Here is a 22,840-nt window from a genome sequence, read left to right as displayed (position 1 = left end):
TTTAGATTTATAAAAGACACTAATGTCTTTATATTGAGCATGTAAGGTTTTCTTCTTTCGTCGGTATCATTATTTACTAAATTCATTCTTTGGTATCATTATTTACTAAATTCATTCTTTGGTATCATTATTTACTAAATTCATTCTTTCGTATCATTATTTGCTAAATACTTCTCTAATACTTCGTCCCAATACGCAGTGGTTTAATCATTCTATTTTAGAAGCCAAAAGGGACCGTAATAAGGTTGAACATCTGTGGCGGAAAACAAATCTACATGTCCATAAACAGATTTATAAATCTTTAAAAAAAACAATGTGAATAAATTAATTGATGATGCTAAAATTAAATTTTACTCTGATAAAATAGAAAATGGCGAAAACAGACAAAAAGACCTGTATAAAGTTGTGAATTCCCTTTTGGACCATAATGCTTAGCGTACTATCCTCCCGGACAATGATAATGACACTGAACTTGCAAATTTATTCTCTGATTTCTTTCAAATAAAAATAAAGAAAATACGAACTGAACTTGATGATTTAAATAAAACTATTGACTTTAACGCTCATGATTTTGATAAGTTAGAAAATTCTGTTTATTTAGAAAATTTTAACTTGGTTAGTGAATCTTTTATTTTAAAGCTAATTAAATCGTCTGCTCCTAAATCTTGTTCATTAGATCCTGTTCCGACTTCTGTTCTTAAGGACTGTCTAGACGAAGTTATTCCAGTTTTTACCAATATTATTAATTCCTGTATATCATCCGCTACTATTCCCAACGTTTTCAAACGAGCTTATGTTACCCCTTTAATTAAAAAGTCTACACTGGATCCTAATGTTTTTAAAAATTACAGGCCAGTCTCTAACTTAAGTTTTATTTCTAAAATATTGGAGAAATGTATTGCTTCTCAGATAAAGGCCCATCTAGATGATAACTGTTTGTATGAACCATTTCAAAGTGCTTATAAACAATTTCACAGTACCGAAACAGCTTTAACCCGGGTTTCAAATGATATTTTAATGGAAATTGATAATAGAAAATGTACATTTTTAATTTTATTAGATTTATCTGCTGCTCTCGACACGGTGGACTCTTCCATTCTTCTACGTAGACTTCAATTTAAATTCGGTATTTGTGGCTCTGCATTAAATCTTTTAGAGAGCTATCTTGTGGGTAGAAAACAGTGTATTTTAGTTAATTGCCAATCGTCGTCTGAATCTGTTTTGTCATCTGGGGTTCCCCAAGGTTCTGTTCTTGGTCCGATTTTATTTACCCTCTATACGTCACCATTAGGAGATATTGTCAGAAAATGTGGTCTCAGCTTTCATTTGTATGCCGATGATACTCAATTATATATTTCATTTACACCTAATTGTCCATCTTCTTTCAATTTATCAAAATTCAAACTTGAGAACTGTATTAGTGAAATTAGAAAATGGATGTCAAAGAACTTTCTAAAATTGAATGATGATAAAACCGAATATTTGTTATTAGGCCCAAGGCATCAATTAAGTAAATCTGCACAAGATAACCCCCCTGTTGTAATTGGTAATTGTGATATATTTTCATCTTATTCTGCTCGTAATATTGGTGCTATCTTTGATAGTTTTATGCTTATGGGAGCTCAAGTAAATAATATTTGTAAATTGTGCTATTTTAATATTAGAAATATAGGTAAAATACGTAACTGTAACTGTAGAGGCCACTAAGTCACTTGTTAATTCTCTGGTCACTTCTCGATTAGATAACTTTAATTCACTTTTAGTTGGTTTACCTTTAAAGCTTATAGATAAATTACTTAAAGTACAGAATACTGCGGCTAGACTTGTTACTTTAACTAAGAAATGTGACCACATAACTCCTGTTTTATATAATTTACACTGGTATCGAATTGATTTTAAGATTTTATTACTTACTTTTAAATGTTTAAATAATTTAGCTCCTGTTTACCTCTCAGATCTTTTAGAACTTTATACACCTGGCCGAACATTACGTACATCAGATAAACTACTTTTAAAGCCCAAAACTGTTCAACTAGTCTCCTATGGTCAGCGCTCTTTTAGTTATCAAGCACCTGTTTTATGGAATAATCTACCATTTAGTTTAAGATGTTGTACATCTCTGTATTCTTTTCAAAAACAACTTAAAACACATTTATTTAATCAGGCTTTTAACTGACTCTGTATACAATCGTTAACATGCCCATAATCTTGTTGTTTATGTGTGATTTACATTGTCACTTTGTAAAGTGCCTCTGAACATGTTATATGAAAGGGTGCACTATAAATATGCTGTAATGATAATAAAATAATAATAATAATAATAATAAGGATGTTCCAGTCTCTGTAAAATATAAAAGGGTTGATTATATGTAAACTTATAGACAAATTGAGTGTCGATTTGTTTATGGACCAAGAGGAGTTATTACATGCCAGAATAAAAGTAAAATGAAAGAGACAAGATTTAATACAATATATCATTTTGAGACTAACATGTATGTCTGCATGTGAATGCAAGGAAAAGTATTTAGTCGTGCAGCATTAATGTCTACTCCTCTTTCATATTCAAAATCGTTTACACGCATCATCAATTTGCACACTGAATCAAATCTGCCTTTCAAGTCTTATTAACTGTTTCAGTTTATGCTTAAACATACATTATGCAAGAGCTAATTCTGCCTATTGCAGGTCTTTCTTTATGCCTTAAATATTGATTAGACATTCATTAACATGACAAGACCATTATCAACTCTCGATGCCATCTGATGGGTATGATTTTAAACAGATTTGAATCCGATCTGCGATTCAAAGGCTGTTTATGATTAACCGTAAAAATGGACAATGGAGACTTTGTTTACTACCGTAACAATGGCAATCGAGGCTACAGTTTTTTTTCTTAAATTCGTGTTTGTTTGGGGTTTTTTACTCAATGTGAAGTTATTATCACATATATTGTTATATAAATTATTATGTAATTATTTTAATCCTAAGTTTGTAATCCCCGGTTGTACGTGGCAAGGAGTAGTGTCGCCTGTCCAACCTCGTGGGTTTTCTCCGGGGCCTCCGGTTTCCTCCCACTGCTAAAGACCCCTACGCGCAAGCGAATTATGTAAATAAAATTAAACCATATGTTAGTCCCGAAATGACCTAGTTTGTGTCGAGTGGACGTTAAACCCCATTTCTCTCTCCCTAAGCTTGTATATGTTCTATATTCTACTGGAACTTCAGTCAGGTAACCGGCTCGTCCTAGCTATACCTATCTGGTTATTGTGACCGTTAGTCAGTTTTTGTCACTCATTTTAACCTTTGTACAGTATTTTAACTATTTACCTGAGTTATCGTAGTTAGTGTTGAAATAAGCTATAATTTCTGAAAAATTCCCGGGGGGAGACCCCCCCCCCCCCGACCCCCTTGCGGGGCTTCGCGACTTTGGCGCTCGCGGTGGCCGGCCACAGCTCTGCGGTCGGTGATCAGGGGCCCCCACATGTTCCAGGCCCCAGGGCCCCCACTATGGTTAATCCGGCGTTGGGTGGAAACAATATGTTCTGTGGACAACGCGTTGCCAAACGAACATCAGATGATCCGCGAATAAAGACATGTTTCTAGATGCAAATCGCAGGAATTAGAGTAAAAGAATAAACGAGTTACAGCAACGAAATCAACCAATGGAAGTCTTACTCATCAGAATACGTATTTTAAATGACAAATGGAAATTGAGTCGTTTGCGCCGTAGGCGCGTTAAATTTCAGATACTATTCAAAAAAAGTAGGGGATATTTGATTTTGGGGGCATAATACTAAAAAATGCAAATGACTACGAAAAAAGTCACTATAGAACCTAACAGAAGAAACATTTCCAGTTACATGTGACGCCCAAACGCACCAATAGCTACCGCATGGAATGCAGGTGATGCTTGGGATCATCATGGGGGTCTAACCCAAGATTTGCACGACTCTGACTTTGAATGTTACAGTCATTGTGGCATTGAATTCCAGGGTGGAAACATCAGTTTAATTGTTTTAGTGACCAGAAAACAAATTTTGATATGCGTCGGCTTACCCAAAATGAAAGGTTACGTGCCCTTGGCATGCTACAGATCGGCACAACACAGGCGGTTGTGGCGCGGACGATGAATGTTTCTCAGTCTGTCATAAGCAGGCTATGGTCCAGATACCGTGATACACAATCTGTACAGGACAGACCACGCTCAGGTCGACCAAGGGCGACAACTCAAGCCCAGGATCGATTTATCCGTACCTTGGCCTTGAGAAATCGTGTCATCACAGCAAATCAGATCAGCGCTCGTCTTCAAACAGACACTGGTGTGAGAGTGAGTGGCCAGACGATTCGGAATCGACTGCATAGGGGTCACCTTCGCGCCCGACGTCCTCGCGTGATCCCTTGTTTGAGAGATCATCACATTCAGACAAGACGTCGTTGGTGTAGGGATCGTCAACACTGGGATAATCGACGCTGGAGCAATGTGATGTTTTCAGATGAGTCAAGGTTCACTGTTGATTTTTTGGACAGACGTAGGAGGGTGTGGCGTCGTCGAAAGGAGCGCTTCCAAGACGTTAACGTCATCAGACATGATCGTTTTGGGGGTGGTTCTGTTATGGTGTGGGGAGGCATCACTGTTGCTGGAAGAACGGCTTTACATGTTGTTGCAGGGCGTGTTACAGGCCAGTACTACCGGGACAACATCTTGGCAGTCCATGTTGTGCCGTTCGCACGACGTCATGGCCGCCGTTTCATCTTCCAGGATGACAACGCAAGATGTCACAGGGCCAGGATCGTTACAGGTTACCTCCAACAACAGAACATCACCACATTACCTTGGCCAGCACTGAGTCCCGACCTCTCCCCCATCGAGCATGTCTGGGACATGCTTGGACAGAGGTTACGTCAACGTCAACAACGTCCTGCCAATGTCCAAGAACTTGCTGCTGCGTTGCAACAGGAATGGGACAATCTGGACCAAAATGACCTTAGACGTCTCATTAGGAGTATGCCACGTCGGATCAATGCTTGTTTGGCAAACAGAGGAGGATTTACCCGTTACTGACTTGGTTGTGATGCTGTGGTAACTTTGCTGTTTGACCCCGGGTATCATTTTACCCTTATAATGGTCAGTCTGTGCCTTACTTAGTCTAACGATCATTTGGAATAAATCGATGAATGTGAACTTCATTTCATTTTGTCATTTGTTTCTTCGTCAGTTTCATTAGGTGACTTTAATAACACTTAAAAATCAAATATCCCCTACTTTTTTTGAATAGTATATGTATTTTTGGACTGGGTCTGAGGGGACTTTGTCTCACGCCCCCACCCCCTCTCTCTAAATCCGCGCCTGTGTCTATCGGTCGATATGACCAACAGACACAGGTGCGACAGATTATTCGGTATATTGTGAAATTCAGTTTGTGGAAATATATTGTAAAATTATATTATCATTTAATATTCGTTATATGCTATTTCTGTATTTTAATGTACTCTTTACATTTTGGTGACACCCTGCCCCCTTCTTTTAATGGTATTCTAAATCGCATATAAAATTTGTGAAATGATATTCTCGTATTTTAATGTCTCTTATATAATATTATGGTGACACCTTGCTTCCTTATTGAAGAGGAAGTGTGTTGTTATATTGTATCTTTGTATATATTTTACTACGGTATTATAATTGAGTTTTAGACTTAATGCAACGACATTATGAAGTAATTATGTCAGTACAATCTATGTCAGTACCATCTTCTGTATTGAAACATCTGTTTCCAATATCCAATATCCAATTCAAATATTATGATATAAATATTTTAATCCTAAGCTTGTATATATGTTCTATATTCTACTGGAACCTAGCGATACTAATCTCATTTTTTTGGCCGTTAGTCAGGTTTGGAGACTCGTTTAAACAGGCATCATATCAGAGATAAATCTGCCTATTGTAGGTCTTTCTTTAGGCCTCAAATGTTTTATAAATTATTAATTAGACATTAATTAACTTATCCAGACCATGGTCAACTATCGATGCCATCGGGTGGCTCCGATTTTAAGTAGATTAGAACGTTTCCGTCATTTAATTTAAAAATGGAGAAGTGAGGCTAAGACTCGAATGACTATTACGGTGGCTACGATCACGGCACACATCTTGTCAAAACTACAACCATTGACAACTTCGCTCAAGATAAAGTAATTTGAATGAAATGTTCAATATATGCAAGAGCTAAATCTGCCTATCGCAGGTCTTTCTTTAGGCCTGAAATCTTATCTAAATTATTAATTAGACATTGATTAACCTATCCAGATCATAATCAACTCTCGATGTCAAGGCTAGCCTTCGATATCGACTGGATTAGAATCCTTTATGCCACAAACGCTCATTGATGATTAAATCAAAACATTGGATAATCAAGACTATGCTTTTTAACCTACTAACTTTAGTAATGATGAACGAGTCTAGGCGGAAATTTACAAAGCTGATATCTCGGTTCATAATGGATCAATTTGACTGAAATTTTCAACAAATTACCTTTACTTTATCTAGTTTTTAACTATTATAGCGAGAACTGTCAGCTCTTTATCTAATCGCCCATAATGTATCTTTAAGTATATACAGATTTCACTATGCGAATGAACTGTTGGAATATATAAAATCAGGAATGGGTGAAAACGAACAACCTTACACTACTACTAAGCTTTCTATTAATTAGAAATTTCAAAATTTTAAAATCATTAATCATATTATTGGATATTATCATATGACAGGGTATAAACTTTCGTTTTAATATAGAAATATTCAATAAATGGATGTTTCCATATACTCATGTATAAACTGTCCAATAATTTTGAAAACATCAGTCATATAAAAGATAACCCCATATTAGAATGCATAAACTGTCTTTTAACTTTAAAATAATCAATCATATCAAAGGATGGCTCCATATACTGCAAATTAGACATGCTGATAAAATTTAATAATGTATATCATATTTCACATTATACTTTGACATTATATTTCATACCTCCTTAATTAAGCCTGGCACACACTATGTCGCCGACGATTCAAAATCTAAAAATTGCCGAGTGTGCGCACGTTTGATATTATCTCTCAAGCCGCCCCTTCGTCGGCAACAATTCGTGTAGTGTGTTAACCCCGGCGACACTTATGGACATCTAATCACCTATTACCCCAATCAATTTTAATCGCCCCTATTATGTCCTCGCCCCTTTCCGTCGGTCTATGTAGACGTGTGCCCGTTCACATTATTTGTGGACAATCTACAGGTCACAATATTTATCCGAGGAAACCGGAGGACTCGGAGGAGAAAAACCCAAGAGGTTAGATTGAAACCACTCAATGATGATCTATTCGACCACCCACCCTACCGCTCAAAGAAGATACCCCCTGATATACAATCTGAACATTCGTTTTTAACAAACAGCCTTCTGTGGTATATTTGCCGTCCATTTTGATTAAATTAAGATTCAGGACATCACAATTTATCTGAGGCAACATTTGTTGACAGATTCTTTTTAGGGAATTAAATGGCCATAGACAACACAATGCTCATATTCAGTACGTGAAAAGGGTGCTCGTTCACCAAAAAGTACTTACTTAAAACACAAACCACAGGGAAAAGGTGTGCACCCTTTAATTTTTTTTTTTTTTTTTTTTTTACGGTTTTAACGCTTAGTCGGAATAAATCCCCGTTATAGCCATTGAAGGAGCCAATTCTTTAATCTTTGGCACCTAGAAATGGACACGAATAGGTCGCAACATATATAATAATGTAATATGAATGTACATATAAAATGATTTACATTCAGTCGTTTCTGTTTTTACTGTAATTTCTAATCAGTTATGTTCGGCGAAATACGCGAAGAATCTCAATTGAGTAGCATTCTTTGGCGTCTGGTTATTCCAGTCTATACCGGTAGTATTCTGACCTGGGATTTGTTTAGCAGTCTGACACGCGATTCGTGTGCCAATTTTAAAATATTTACTGTGTCTTAAATATTGGATATCAGAAGTCTATCTTTTCACGGTAATGTAACAACATTAATGTGGATTTAAATTGACAAATAAGTCGTGTTTTCATTGTCGAAGACTGTGGATGATATTGAGTTAGGGACTTTTATACGAACTATACGAATAATGATTAAGGTGCGTCTAATCAATAGTCACTTATGTAAGTCCCGCAACCAATAGTAATATTTAGCTCCTCTCAGTCGGTGTATCGACCGTGGTGGCTGCGTATCTTCTCGTTAAAATCGAAGGTAGGTGCAACTCACTTGACTTTAAAAGAAAGCGCAGTAGCGATTAACTTCAAATTGAATCATGCATGCTTCTGTCGTTCTTGTGTATTTTGTGGTTGCTGTTACTGTTGTAAGTTGTATTGCACAGAACAGAAGATGGTGGAACTTTCCGAGGCCCAAACTGAACCTCCAAACCGTACACTGTGATATAGTTGAACAATCTGGTCTATGCCGATGTTGCCCCAGTAAGTATTACTATTTTGCACTTGATGTCTTTCAGATCATATTTATTATTTACAATAAACCTAACTCTAATTCAATCCTAACCGTTCCTTGTAATTTTGTCGCTGTTTTCCAAAGGGACGGGGCTACCCATTCGGGTTATTATGTGCAGGATAAAGCACGAGACTGAGGTTATGCTGGGGAAAGAAAGACTGAAGAAAATAACCCGAGAGAAAGAAAATTCGAGGCCGGTAGGCCGATGTTTTTCTGTCGAGGGTTTTTTCTGATATCTTTCTTTCCCCAGCATAACCGAAGTCGAGGAATTTATCTTGCTTATAAACGGTCTATGTTTACATGTACGCAAGATGAGAATAACCCAGAATTCCCACACGAAAAACCTTATATCATGTTTTCTTATGGAAAAAAACCCTACCCTGAAAGAATAACCCGTTACAGGTTTACAGAAAAACTTTCAGAAGAATAACCCAAAAAATTTCCCTGTATATATCCAAAGCCTCCCCCGACTTTCAGACCGCAAGTTATTCCGGGCATAGAATATACCCCAAAGATCAAAGAGATTTACCGTTACATGTTTATAAGATAGATTAGAACAGGTCTATCTGCTTATTTGTATATAGTACAAGTTGTACTGTGCACCCCGTATGTCCTAACATGGTTAATCATTAACATTAAACATTAAATCTCTTGGCTAGTGTTTCATTCGTATTTTTTTTCTTTTCTTTCTTAAATTTAATTTTCACATGTTACTGTTGAGCGGAATCCTAAAATATTTACGAAACATTTGAAATTAGATATAGAAGGAATTAGTACGCGGTTAATATAATATACTTATTTGAAATGAATTCTCAAAAGTTGACCTAGGATCAACCATATCAATGTCCTGATGGTTGAATGAAAGGCATGCCAGGGCTTGGATCTGTGAAGCACGATTTTTCTTGCTCGTACGTACGTTCTGGTGTATCTCAAATGTTTAAAAGTATATCAAATAGACCCATCAATGGTCTCCAAGTCTTTATAATTAATACATTGTTATTTCATGATCTTTGAAACAAAATGTTTGCGCTATGCAGAAGGTATTTTTTTTATTATATTACATAAATATGATTGGTTAAATGCATACTAATTGATTTCTGTGATATATAATGAATTGGTTGGTTAATTTTTACTTGATGTCAGTAATATATAATCTGAATTATTAATTTCTAATTGATTTCTGTAATTTAATTGGTTAAATTCTAATTAAAAAGTCTTGTAACAATTGTATAAAGAGAAAGAGTAGTATTAGTATTGATGTACATTATTATTTCCATGTATTGTATAAAATATACTATAATAATAACCATGGAATTTCACTATACTGTACCACAGTGTTCCCATAAGCATTATACTATCTTCGCGGTTATAGGTGAAATAATTGGTATTCTTTGTAAAAAATTTAATATATGCTGATACCTAACTAAGAGTTTAAACATCTTGTCAGAATTTATGATAATTCCAGCGTCTAGAAAGACATGTCTCCTTTTGTATAAAGATAATCTTCATAAGGATAGAATAACATTGATAGAATAAGGTTCTATATCAGACACTAGGTTATGTATTTCTAGCATGAAGTACTGTTCTAGATCTTTGGCAAAGAAACCCAACGGCCTCATAGCGATGAAATACTTTCGAAATATTTCAACTAAATATTCATGATATGGATAATTTAATAACATGTGGGAAATTCTCTCAACTTCAATTTTACATAGAGGACAGCGATTGTCTTTTATTTTCTTAATCCAGATATGAATAATTTTTAAATCCAATTCTCTCGCATCAGCATGTTTATATGATAAATATACGTATTTATAATTATTTTGGCAGAGGGTAAAACCACTTTCTTGCCAACATCTCATATAGCACTTGAATCTCATAATAACGTAGTAAGTTTTACACTAAATTCAGAAAACTTTTAAGTTCTATCATTAATTTCAATATCAATTCACTTATTCCCATCTTCTACAAAAGCGGGTGCAGAAATTAATTCTACCCAATATATGGGGATACTGTCTAAGATCTTATTATATAATTGTTTAAATTGGCGCGTTTTACATTTGAAAACTATTCCAAGACCTTTTCTGCTCTTGTTTCGGGTGTATAGAGGTCCGGAATTATTTGGTAGCTAATATCTGACTCTTAATAAAAAAAATATCACTATTCTTAATTTTTCTACTGAATTCTCAATTCTGATTACAAAATAGTAAATGTTTCATAATCTCGTCAATAATTCGAGTTTCTCGAAAAAATATCCCATGTTATTAATAATACTACAAAGAATTTAAAAAAAAAATTTAATTCTGATTTCTCATTCTTTAAGATAAAAAAATCTTAAGTTTTTATAAGAAAACACAAATAAAGTCATAGTTTTGTTCCAAATAAACTGATCATTAGGCCTACTTACATAATATTTAGCAGTTTTAAACGCCAAGCATATTTGTTAAGACTCAAATCGGGAATATAAATACCACACGTCTGTCTTTCCTCAATAATTGTAGAATTATTTAATTTTGGGTGGTTTCTTGGTCCACGGAAATGACCACCTTTCTGTATTTTCCCAATACTTGTATGATGTTTAATTTTGAGTGGTTTCTTGGTTCATTGAAACTATGTGACAATCTTGAGGTTACACATGTAAGAAGCCATCATTTTGACCAGATTAATGTATTTATTAGGACTAATTTTCCCATGAGGGTTAACTTACGTTGTAACCAAATATTTGATACAGTTTTTATCTTCGTCAATCTTTCTTTCAAATTTGACATTTCACATCGTTCCTTATTGACCAAAAGATATACACAGAATCTTTGTGCTATTCTTATTTTAGGAATATCTATATCATTTATCTTATTAAATCAGAATGAATATTTCCAATATCAAGAATTACTTTTTCTTTCTATATTGATTTTTCCACCCAATACTAGAGCGTGATATATTTGGAGCATTGGATAATCAAATCTTCATCAACTACCGTAATGGTCGTACCGGACAGCCCTATCGGAAAGACCTTTTAACATCAAAAAAAGTGAAATTATGTCCATTGCACTTTATGCAACTTTTTATATTAGAATACAATATCTTAATACAAGTGATAAACTTTGCTCCGAAGCCAAACTAGTTTAATATTTTTTATTAAGTAGTCGCGGTCCACCAGATTGAAACTTCCATCTGGTCAATCTTGACAACATATGCATAAGACCTGTCGTGAATTGTAAGAGTGGCAATATTGTCGGCAGTATCTCATCCGGGAATTGAACTGGGTTGCTGAACTGAAATAATAGATTCCACCGCCACTCTTGATCTTAGTGCCAAAGCCCGAGGAAATATTTTGTAGTCTACACTGTAACAAAAAAATCCTTAAAAAAATGTAAGAAAGCCCGGAAACAAAAAATTACCAGGAAAAATTTTCCGTATTTTTTTTTTTTTTTTTTGTAATTTACAGAAATTTCTTCAATTAACATAAATTCCATTTTCAAATACAGAACAATAAATCCTGGTAATGTTTGTTTCCTGAGAATGAAAGTGATCAAAATTTCATTGAATTAACCATTGACTTTACACGCGCGTGTGTGAAATAGCTTTATTTAATGTCCGCTTCCACCGAAGTGATATCGCAGACAATCTTTATACGCATCCTCATTCCGCTAATATAAGAATACGGAATATCTCAACTAAACTCTGCCGAATTACACTGGCCAATCGGTAATACTATCCGGATTTCAGCGTGCTTGATTACCAGATATTACAACCTATACACATATTTTTATACGTTACAACCTATATTAACATATTTTTATACATTTATGAAAATACTTACTATCTGATTAACGTATGATGAATAACAATACACTTTATAGATCTTATAAATAATGGAAATTATATATACATGAGATGTAATAAACCAAAATTTACAAAATATGATTCTTCATATTATGGTTAATTAATTGAAATGAATACTATAACATCATAATTATTAGGAATTATTAATGTATCCGATTACTTATTGTTGCAGTTGCAAACAGAAATAATCCGTAAATTCTTGGCCATTCCACCGTTTATCCCGTAAAATAACAGAATTACGTCCATTACAGAATGGAATAAAATATTTCATCCTAAATTTCACGGAAATTTCTGGTCATTCCACCGTTTATTCCATAAAATAACAGAATTAAGTCCATTATAGAAGAGAATAAAACATTTTGTCCCTAAATTTCACTGAAACTTCCTGTTTAATACTGAATATCCCATAGAAATACATAAAATACGTAATTTCAAGAAATAATTCACACTCTTAACACAATTTCTCCAAACAAAACCATCGATTAACAGAAAAAAAGTGTTAAACTACGAAATTCGGCAAATTAAAAAATGAATATTGTTTACAGAGTACATGTAATTTAGTATACATATCGGGCACCAGATTTGTCACCTTTAGTTTAATAATGAAGTGTAACCATGCCTTTTCGCATGGTTTAATGGGACATTTGTTGATTTTCAATGAATACATGGGACCTAGGTGATCTCAGTATTTGAGATACATCTCCACGTTATGAATTTATCTTTAAAGCATTCATGTTATCCTCGAGGGTTCTTGTATTTAAAGGCTGTATGCTTGATTTTAGCGCCATAGAATCCCTTGCATACTAGAATATTGTGTAACTTGAATCTCTAATTTATTTAAAGCGCCTTGCATGGTTGTCCTGTCTCTCATATATTGACCATTTTTGACGTCTATCCATTATTTATGCGTGGAGTTTAGCGCTGTTGAATCCCTTAAACATGGTTTAATTTCGTTTAGTCTTTACAAAGAAATGACGCATTGAAAATTACACCGATCTATCTTCGTATTTAACAAGGCTCTGTCACCTTTGTTTGCCCGTGAAACAAATTGATGGGCCTGTTCCAAGCCGGGAGATTATCTAGCGTTAGTATTTTAATTTTGATTCCTTGATTAAAATGTTAAATAATTAATCCGAGTGCATATTAACGTAAATTAAGCAGTGACAAATTTTATATTTTCCGAAAAATATAAATCACGCATTACTGTAATGTGTAAATATTACAGTGTTATTTTTCAGGCAATCCATGTGATTATGTAAAATGCTTGAATGGTGGACAATGTGTAGGAGACGGTGTTTGCGAATGTGTATGTGGTTTCAATGGACCAACGTGCAACAGTAAGTATGTGTTACAGCGGCGGATCCATAAGGGGTGGAGGTCCACACCCACCCCTGCTCAGATGAATAAAAAATGTAAAACAACAATTTTTATGAGAAAAGTGTCACGGTTATGTGTTTTGTCCTTTATCATCAGATGGTGGAATGAGAAGGGCATTCAAAGCTCGAGATAATTATTTAGACATTATTATGTGCTATCACAATTAATGCTTTGCATCAATGAAATTGTATCACAATGTGATCCTATTAATTCATAATAAACATTGACGTCTCTCTTTAAAAAGTTCAGTGTGTATGTATGCCTATATAATTTGGAGACTATGGTGGCATCAAGCATTGTCAACCGTCAAATTTACTTAACAGGAACCTGGCAAAGCCTCTCCTGCAAAAATTCCTGGATCCGCCCCTGTGTTGTGATTTTTGTCTTTAGACCTTTTACCCGCTGGCGAATCACGTGGTTTAAGGATAAATATTACTGTGTTTTTCAGTAAGTCCATGTGATAATGTAGAATGCTTGAATGGTGGACAATGTGTAGGTGAAGGTGTTTGTAATTGTATATCTGGTTTCAGTGGACCAACGTGTAACAGTAAGTATTTGTTGTTATTTTTGTCTTTAGAGTCAACACTTAACCCGCTGGTGAATCACGTGATTTAAGGATAAATATTACTGTGTTTTTCGATAAGTACGTGCGATAATGTAGAATGCTTGAATGGTGGACAATGTGTAGGTGAAGGTGTTTGTAATTGTACGTCTGGTTTCAGTGGACCAACGTGTAAGAGTAAGTATTTGTTGTGATTTTTGTCTTTAGAGTCAACACTTAACCGGCTGGTGAATCACATGGTTTAAAGGAGAATCGGTAATATTGTGGACCTAGAAGAGGGCACAAATGGATCGCAACACATATAATAATGTGATATGAATTTATATAAACTGATTTACATTCAATCGTTTCCGTTTTTAATCTAATTTCAAATCAGTTATGTGCGGCGAAATACGCCAGAAGTCTCAATCGAATGGCAATCTCTGGCGTCTGGTTATTCCAGTTTACACCGATAGTATTTATTGCGCATGCTCTCCAGATAAGAATAAGGTGTCACCGTTTGACATGACCCGTTCTTCGAGCCCCGTGTTACAAATGGCACTGAAACGCATTATAGTACACGATTCGTGTACCGATGGTAAAATGTCTATTTTGTCTTAAATATTGGATATCAGAAGCCCATCCTTTCCCGGTAAGATCACAACATCAATGTTGATTTAAATTGACAAATAATTTGTGTTTTCAATGTCGAATACTTTGCACGATACTGAGTTAGATACTTAGCTACTTTAAGGATAAACATCACTGTGCTTTTCAGTAAGTCCATGTGATAATGTAGAATGCTTGAATGGTGGACAATGTGTAGGTGAAGGTGTTTGTAATTGTATATCTGGTTTTGGTGGAGCTAATTGTGACAGTAAGTATTTGGTCTGTATATTACCTACTTTACTTACTGGTGAAACACATGATCTGATGTGGTGATTAACATGAATGAGAGACCTCATATCGGGAATATATCACATGACTGATGATATCTAATAATAAGTGTTTATTTATGGTATTAACAATATTATAATTATTTTATAGTGAGGGTCTGTAACGGGACAGAGTGTTATAACGACGATAGACAAGGAATATGTATACTACCAAGATGTATCGCCAATGGTAAGTCTTCTAGAAGCTACATAATCATCTTCAATAGAAGGCTTGATCTCGCTTTAACTACGTACATCTTATCAAGGCCTTCACGCAATACCCTGCATATTTCGGCACTAAATTCGATTGGGTACAAGCTCAGCTTGTGAGCCTATCAGATTCCTCGATCGTCGCGAATACCAAGTCTCGCGCTTTCAAGCTAAAATGTATACCTATGATAATCGAGATGCAAAGTTCAAAGTTCATTCAATGTCAAACTTTCCGTGGAGGTCGCGATGTCACAACCTCTGATTGGACGCTACTGCTCACGTGTCTGTAGATGAAATAGCTATAAGTTAGGGAATTGTGAAGTAAGCAAGCAACGTCTAGATGTTGTAAAACTCGCAGTTGTTGCTTTAGGAATATGCTACATAATATAACCAATCCAGTCTGGATTATCCACATAACACGCAAATAACTATAATGCTCTAACTTACTGATAAAATTAATATTCCATTATATAATCTCTGTATTGATTTGCCAAAAAAAAAAAAAAAGAACTGGACATATTCCGTGTATTACTTTGTTAAATTATTTCAAGTAATCATTTTTTAAATGGCTAAATAGGTAAATAAATATATCGTAAATAATTTTACCTCAACTAAAATATCTAATTAGTCAATTGTTTTCCCTGGATGTGGTTTTATTTTTAAGTCACTGACTGTGGAGGTAATATATGTGATACAAATAATGACGAAGTCTGTGTTGGTGATACTTGTGTTATTGACAAAAGTAAGTATTACATGTAACTAGTCTGTTGATTAATGTATTATCGTGTCATTGGACCATTTCCCTTAACTATGTAAACAGTTGAAATTTAAATTCAAGTTCAAAAGATCATCAGTTATAATAAAATGAATGAAAAATATCATCAAACATTGTCAAGACTACATACAAATCTTAAATATATTATGAAATGAAATGAAATGAAATGGGGTTTAACGTCCTACTGTTCTGCACCTATACTGGGCTAATGAAGACGGGCATACGCCATACAGTGTGCTATGAGGGAAATTTTGCCCGGGCAGCGGCACTATCGCCTACTCTTATATCGAATTCCAACTGCCAAGGGATCTTTTACGTGCATTCCAATGTTTACACGGGACCTCGGTTTTTCGTCTCATCCGAAGGACTAGACAGCTGTCCTTGTCAGGCCCTCCGTCCTGCATCACTGACAAGGGGAAACCACGTCGGAAAATCGGGATGAACTTTCTCGGCCAATGCAGGGATCGAACACCCGACCTCCAGGCTAGCGAGCCAGCGCCTTAACCACCTAGCCACCGTGGCTCCCAAATATATTATGGAACTGTACGACTTGTTGATTTCACAAGGTTTACGACCTGTTGATATTTTAAATACGTCTTAGTAAATTGCACAATAGTTTCACGATACTGTCTTTAAAAAGGGGGTGTTCGTCTATAATATGTAGAACACAACAAGAGGTTTACCGTTATGTAAATGCCTATTGCAGGTCTTTTTTAGGCCGTAAATGTTATCTAAATTATTAATTATACCTTAACTAAATTATCAAAACCATAATCAACTCTTGATGCCTGTGGTATTTAATGGATTTGAATACGGGTTGTGATGGATGATTTAACGTAAAAATGAATAATAGAGACTTTGTTTATTATCGTACCAACGGCAGTAATGACGATCGAGGCTAGCCTAAAATTGAATCGCTAATGTCTCGGTTTAGAGTGAAGCAATTTTCAGCATATTCTGTTTTCATTTTTTATTTTAGCGAAAACTGTCATCTCTTTATCTAATCTTAACCAATGCCTATTTAATTTGGCGTTCCATTTATATTATATGCATGTTTTATATTTCAGGTCAAAATTGTGGTAAAATATTAGATCACGTACGTATTGATTGTGGCGCTTTGGGTATGTTGTTTGTTTTACTAAATTATAATATTATTTCGCAATATGTATTTCAGCTACATTCATATAACCAGTTCATTTTGGCATGTTGGGAATTATATTATCAAATGAATGACGAGGGGGTTGGATGGCCGAATGGGAGTCGTTTCGATTCCCCGGTGGTACGTGACAAGAAGTAGGGTCGTATGTCCAACCTCGCGAGTTTTCTCCGAGTCCCCCGGTTTCCTCCAACTGCTAAAGACCCCTACGTGCAAGCGACTTATTGAAATAAAATTGAACCATATGTTAGTCCCGAAATGACCTAGTTTGTGTCAAGTGAACGTTACCCCCCCCCCCCCCCCCCCTCTCTCTCTCTCTCTCAAATGACTGACGATATACACCGATTATTTAATATCTATGAAAACTGGACTGTTATCATCAATGTAACAACGCAAAGAAAACTATATATAGCTGTATTCATGTTTAAGCCCAGGTAAGAGAAACTGTAAATAAACCACAAGTATTGTAATAGCGTCCGTCACTCTAATAGTTCAATTATTTAAGGTGATCCATGTGGGGAGGGTAAATTCTGTCCAAGTGGTTCTACTAAATGTTTAAATGACACGTGTCGTGGTAAGTATAATATAGATATATGTAATTCATAAAACGTCTATTTCTATTAATAATACTGTTCTACTTGATCATTCAAATGCGCATAGCAGGATATACTTAAATACAGTAACAAGAGGAACACCTGGTAACACTCTCCTATGTTGGATGATTTGTCAGATTTTGTACTTTGTCAATATCATGTTACCATTTTATCTTATGAAGTACGAAAATTAAATGGCGGCTAGCTTTTTGTGAGTCTGTCATTCAGATTGTCTTAAACACAGTTATATATTGTAAATTATTTATATTCTAGTTGTGATGACGTGTGGTGGACAGCCATATGGTAACACTTGCTCCATATTTGGTTCTACTGGCACTTGTTCAGATGGCGTTTGTCTCGGTAAATATGATTTATAATATTATAGACAGTGGGGCATTCACATATACTGAGCGCCATGGAAAACGCATCACTTAGTTTTTCGTATAACAAAATGATCCTGTAAACATATCTTATTTATTTTGCTTCTTATTGTGAACAATATTCAAATGGGAACACATCAATAACAACACATTTGTACACTTATGGATGTTTAATCTGTAATCAACGGTACAAAGTCAGAGGGGTCAAAACCAAAAGTACGACACAGATGTCAGTAGCGCGTGTGTCCTCCACGGGCTCTTACGCACGCTGTGCAGCGACGTCGCATGGAATTTACCAATGTTTGAAAGAAGGCCTGGGGCAAATTGTTCCATTCTTGGACAAGAGCAGCTTCTAAAGCAGCAATGGTGTGCATCTGTGGTCTCCGATACAGACGGCGTCCGATCTCATCCCATACATGTTCTATCGGTGCCATGTCCGGAGACATGGCTGGCCAGTCCAAGACATTTATGTTGTTAGCAGCCAGGTAGTCCATACTAAAACGGGCGGTATGCGGACGTACATTATCCTGTTGGAAGTGCTGAAGTTGTGGGTGCGCTCGAAACATCGGAACAACAATTGGTTGCAAGACATCATCACGGTAGGCTACAGCATTAACGCGACCCCTGCAAATGTGTAGGGCGTTCCGGTGATGAAATGTGAAGCCTCCCCACACCATTACACTTCCCCCACCCCATCGATTCGTTTCGAAGACGCAGCAGTCTGCAAGACGTTCCCAAGACGTCTCCACACACGTTGACGGCCATCAGCGTGATAAAGATGAAAGCGACTCTCATCACTGAAGAGCACACTTTGCCAGTCTACTCTTCTCCATGTCTGGTGTCCTTAGGCCCATATCAAACGCCGCTGACGGTGATGATCCCTGAGGATAGCTCCAACATAAGGTCGTCGTGCACGGAGTCCTACTTCTCTTAGACGACGTCTTACGGTGTTGGCACTTACTGGTCCTTGTCTTCCGACGACTGCTGCACCTGTTCGAGTCGCTGGGCGGAATCTGTCACGCAGATGAGTGACCCGGATGTAGCGGTCTTGAGCCTGGGTTGTAAAGCGTTGTGGACCAGGACGTTGACGGACACGTGTTGATCCAGTAACTCGAACACGTTCCACCAACCTTACAATAGTGGACTGATGACAATTGAAGTGTCTGGCAATAGTACGTGTAGACATGCCAGCCCGGGACATTCCCATGGCTTCATTCCGTTGATTTTCAGTAAGTCTCGGCATCTCTAGCTCGATTCCATCACACGTCCAACAACAAATTACGACAGATTGACGTTTCACAGGTCATGTACTGCACATGCTTTTAAAGGGCTCACACACAATGCTGCACGCGAATATTGGGTTTTTCATGTGCATCTCGTGCAATTTTTTTTTTGTGCACACGGGCCGATATTTTTTGCGTTTGGGAGCATTGGGTGAAACAATAGTTCATAGTATTGCATAATATTATACATACAAAACCACCTAGTAATAAAATATTTGGGAAAAAAAGTGATGCGTTTTCCATGGCGCTCAGTAGTTATAGTCATTTATATAAACCCGATGTATTGATATATGTTATAGACAGTGGATCATTTCTACAAAACTGGTGTATTTATATTTGTTATAGACAATGGGTCAGTTATATAACGCCAATGTATTTATTTATTCTAAAGATAACATTTCTAGAAATCTGTAAATCTGTGATGAATACAACTGTCGGGGATATGAGCCTGTTTCATATATTATATCAAATATTATCTGTCTGTTGAGACTAACATTGTAAGGTCCATAATAAACATTATAAAAGAACACCGTGTTCTAATCAAAGTGTGTGTGGGGGCGGGGGTGGGGGGTAGATCATAAGATTTGTCATTCAGTCAGGTGGCGTGGTTTGGATTCCCCGCTTGTACATGACAAGGAGTAGGTTCGCCTGTCCAACCTTGTGGGTTTTCTCCGGCTCATCTTGTTTCCTCCCACTGCTAAATAAAGAAATATGAAAACTACGTCCCGAAATTACCTAGTTTGCGTCGAGTGGACGTAAAACTCTCTCTCTCTCTCTCCCTCTCTCTCTCTCTCTCGTTGAAATAAAGCATGATAATATTACTTTTTTATAGTACCATGTGTTGAAGACATAGAGTGTTTTGGTAGACCCTGCATTGGTGGATACTGTGCATGTAAATATATAATCACTATTCTATTTATAATCACCCATCAAAATTTCCTGATTTAAACACGTTTGACTTTGAGTACGTACATACACTCGTCGTTCGGATGGGACGAGGACCCGTGTACACATTGGCGTGCACGTAAAAGATCTCTTGGCAGTTGGAATTCGATATAAGACTAGGCCGTAGCGCCGCTGTCGGTGCAAAATTTTCTCTCATAGCACACTGTATGGCGTATTCCCGTCTTCATTAGACCAGTCGGAGCAGAACACGAACATTTCACGTATATTCCCCCAATTAATCGCCTAATATGGTGTACTATAAGTTTACACTGTCTGTTATTTCTTTAAACATTCATTAATTTAATGTACTTGGTACACAATATCATAGTGAGTGAGTGAGGGGTGGTTGGGGGGATTCAAAATGGCAGAAATAATGACAAAAATGTTGAAAATCGGAAGAGGCGTTTAGTCAATCTGATTAAAATACAGATCTATATTTCGTTTCGTTTTTTATACTTTCGATAGCCTACACTACATGACGATTTGACCGGTTGTACTGGAAGGTCGCTTCAGGGGTTTAACTAGTGGCTTTTGACCCTATGACGTCAGACATTGATTAATCAATCAGCGTTGATGTATCTAGTGGTTTACCCATAGTTCCGTGCATCGCACACCTAGAGCTCGTCGTAACAGGCCGTTGCATTGACTAATCCCTCACTTCAACCAGAACGCCAGTAATATGACAACTCTTCCAGATCTTAGTGTAGCAAAGACAAGTAAAACGAAATTTTGAACTATTTAAAACGAAACGAAATAGGATATGGCTTTCAATCAGAATTTAAGTATAAGATAGCGCAAAAAAAGACAAGTAAAAACGAAATTTTGAAGTATAAAAAACGAAACAAAATGGGATCTGTGTTTTAATCAGGTTGTAATTTTAGTATAAGACAGCGCAGAATCGTGTTATCGTGTTTTACATGTAGTAAACTCAAAACTCAAATTAGAGAGACTTTTAAGTAGTCTCTATCATTCAGACAAATATTCTACGAATAATAGTCTGGATAGGTTGGCATAAGAACTGGTCATAAGGTTAACCTTACCTAATAATACTCCTTATTTTAATTTACTTCACAATGGTTGTTAGCTATTACATAAACAACAAAAGTTTGATTTCTGCAAAACTTTGTATGAGAGATGATAACGCTTGGACAAAATGACGTAATAACATGTCTTGTGAATATCTCATACATAAACTCTCTGATCAACACCAGAGGGCATCGTCAAACACCTGTTTCAATCCATTAAATTGATAATGTAAAACATATTGCTTTTCCCACGAATCTTGGGATCATGTGGCTAAGCGGGTAAGGCGCTGGCTCGCTAGCCTGGAGGTCGGGTGTTCGATCCCTGCATTGTCCGAGAAAGTTCATCCAGATTTTCCGGCGTGGTTTCCCCTTGTCAGTGATGCAGGACGGAGGGCCTGACAAGGCCGGCTGTCTACTTGCTCGGATGGGACGAAAAACCGAGGCCCCGTGTACATATTGGCGTGCACGTAAAAGATCCCTTGGCAGTTTGAATTCGATATAAAAGTAGGCCGTAGCGCCGCTGCCCGGGCAAAATTTCCATCATAGCACACTGTATGACGTATGCCCGTCTTCATTAGCCCAGTTTAGGAGCAGAACAGTAGGACGTTAAACCCCATTTCATTTCCCACGAATCTGATTTTCTTGTAAGTCCAATTTAAGGCCCGTCTTCATTAGCCCAGGTTAGGAGCAGAACAGTAGGACGTTAAACCCCATTTCATTTCATTTCATTTCCAATTTAAGGCTCAGCTTTTCGATGGAAAGAGTTTCCTAAAAGGCGTATGGCGGCTTGTTTATTGATAATATATAAACCATGTTTTGTATTTTTCAGATGTTAAATGTGGAGAATCATTTTGTCAGGTGTAGTCAAGCTAGTTTATGTTATACTATACCAATGAACAGTGAACAACACTCTTTACCATACTAATATAATAGTAAAATATATTGTAATAATTTAACCATTTCTTTCAAATAATCGAAGCTAACAATATGTTCACCTTCACCAAGAATTACAATATATTCATTCAAAGCAACTACAATATATTAAAATGTAACCTAGATTGAAAAATAATTTGTTTGTTGTTTATTTTGTTAACGTCGTGTTGCTGTGTTTTGTCAGTCATTCATATCTTCTTTACTTCGTTAACATCAAATCGGCGATGAGTAGACGGAAAAGCCGGTACCCGGGCAAAGCTTCCCTCATAGTACACCGCTTTATCCCGATTCGTCAGGAACATTACATTTTTA

The 22,840-nt window shown here is 36.3% G+C and overlaps 1 protein-coding gene across 1 annotated transcript; it reads left to right on the top strand.

Moving 5' to 3' along the window:
• The first annotated feature begins 8,186 nt into the window (after nt 1–8,186).
• Nucleotides 8,187–22,655, top strand: LOC126830038 (sushi, nidogen and EGF-like domain-containing protein 1). Its single transcript, XM_050560254.2, has 11 exons — nt 8,187–8,501; nt 13,614–13,712; nt 14,201–14,299; nt 15,072–15,170; nt 15,341–15,418; nt 16,103–16,180; nt 17,281–17,334; nt 17,875–17,943; nt 18,236–18,322; nt 20,458–20,517; nt 22,425–22,655. Exons 1-11 carry the CDS (start codon nt 8,339–8,341, stop codon nt 22,457–22,459), a joined length of 921 nt encoding a protein of 306 aa, XP_050416211.1. The 5' UTR covers nt 8,187–8,338; the 3' UTR covers nt 22,460–22,655.
• Nucleotides 22,656–22,840: the final 185 nt, after the last annotated feature.

This window comes from Patella vulgata, chromosome 8, assembly GCF_932274485.2.
Source record: "Patella vulgata chromosome 8, xgPatVulg1.2, whole genome shotgun sequence".
Lineage (NCBI taxonomy): Eukaryota > Metazoa > Mollusca > Gastropoda > Patellidae > Patella > Patella vulgata.
The sequence above is the reverse complement of the archived record's forward strand: the minus strand, read 5'-3'. Positions and strand labels throughout refer to the sequence as shown.

Coding starts and splice junctions, on each gene's coding strand:
- LOC126830038 (XM_050560254.2), top strand. CDS start 8,339: ATGCATGCTTCTGTCGTTCTTGTGTATTTTGTGGTTGCTGTTACTGTT. Junction 13,713..14,200: donor CAATGGACCAACGTGCAACA/GTAAGTATGTGT, acceptor TGTGTTTTTCAG/TAAGTCCATGTGATAATGTA. Junction 18,323..20,457: donor TTCAGATGGCGTTTGTCTCG/GTAAATATGATT, acceptor ACTTTTTTATAG/TACCATGTGTTGAAGACATA.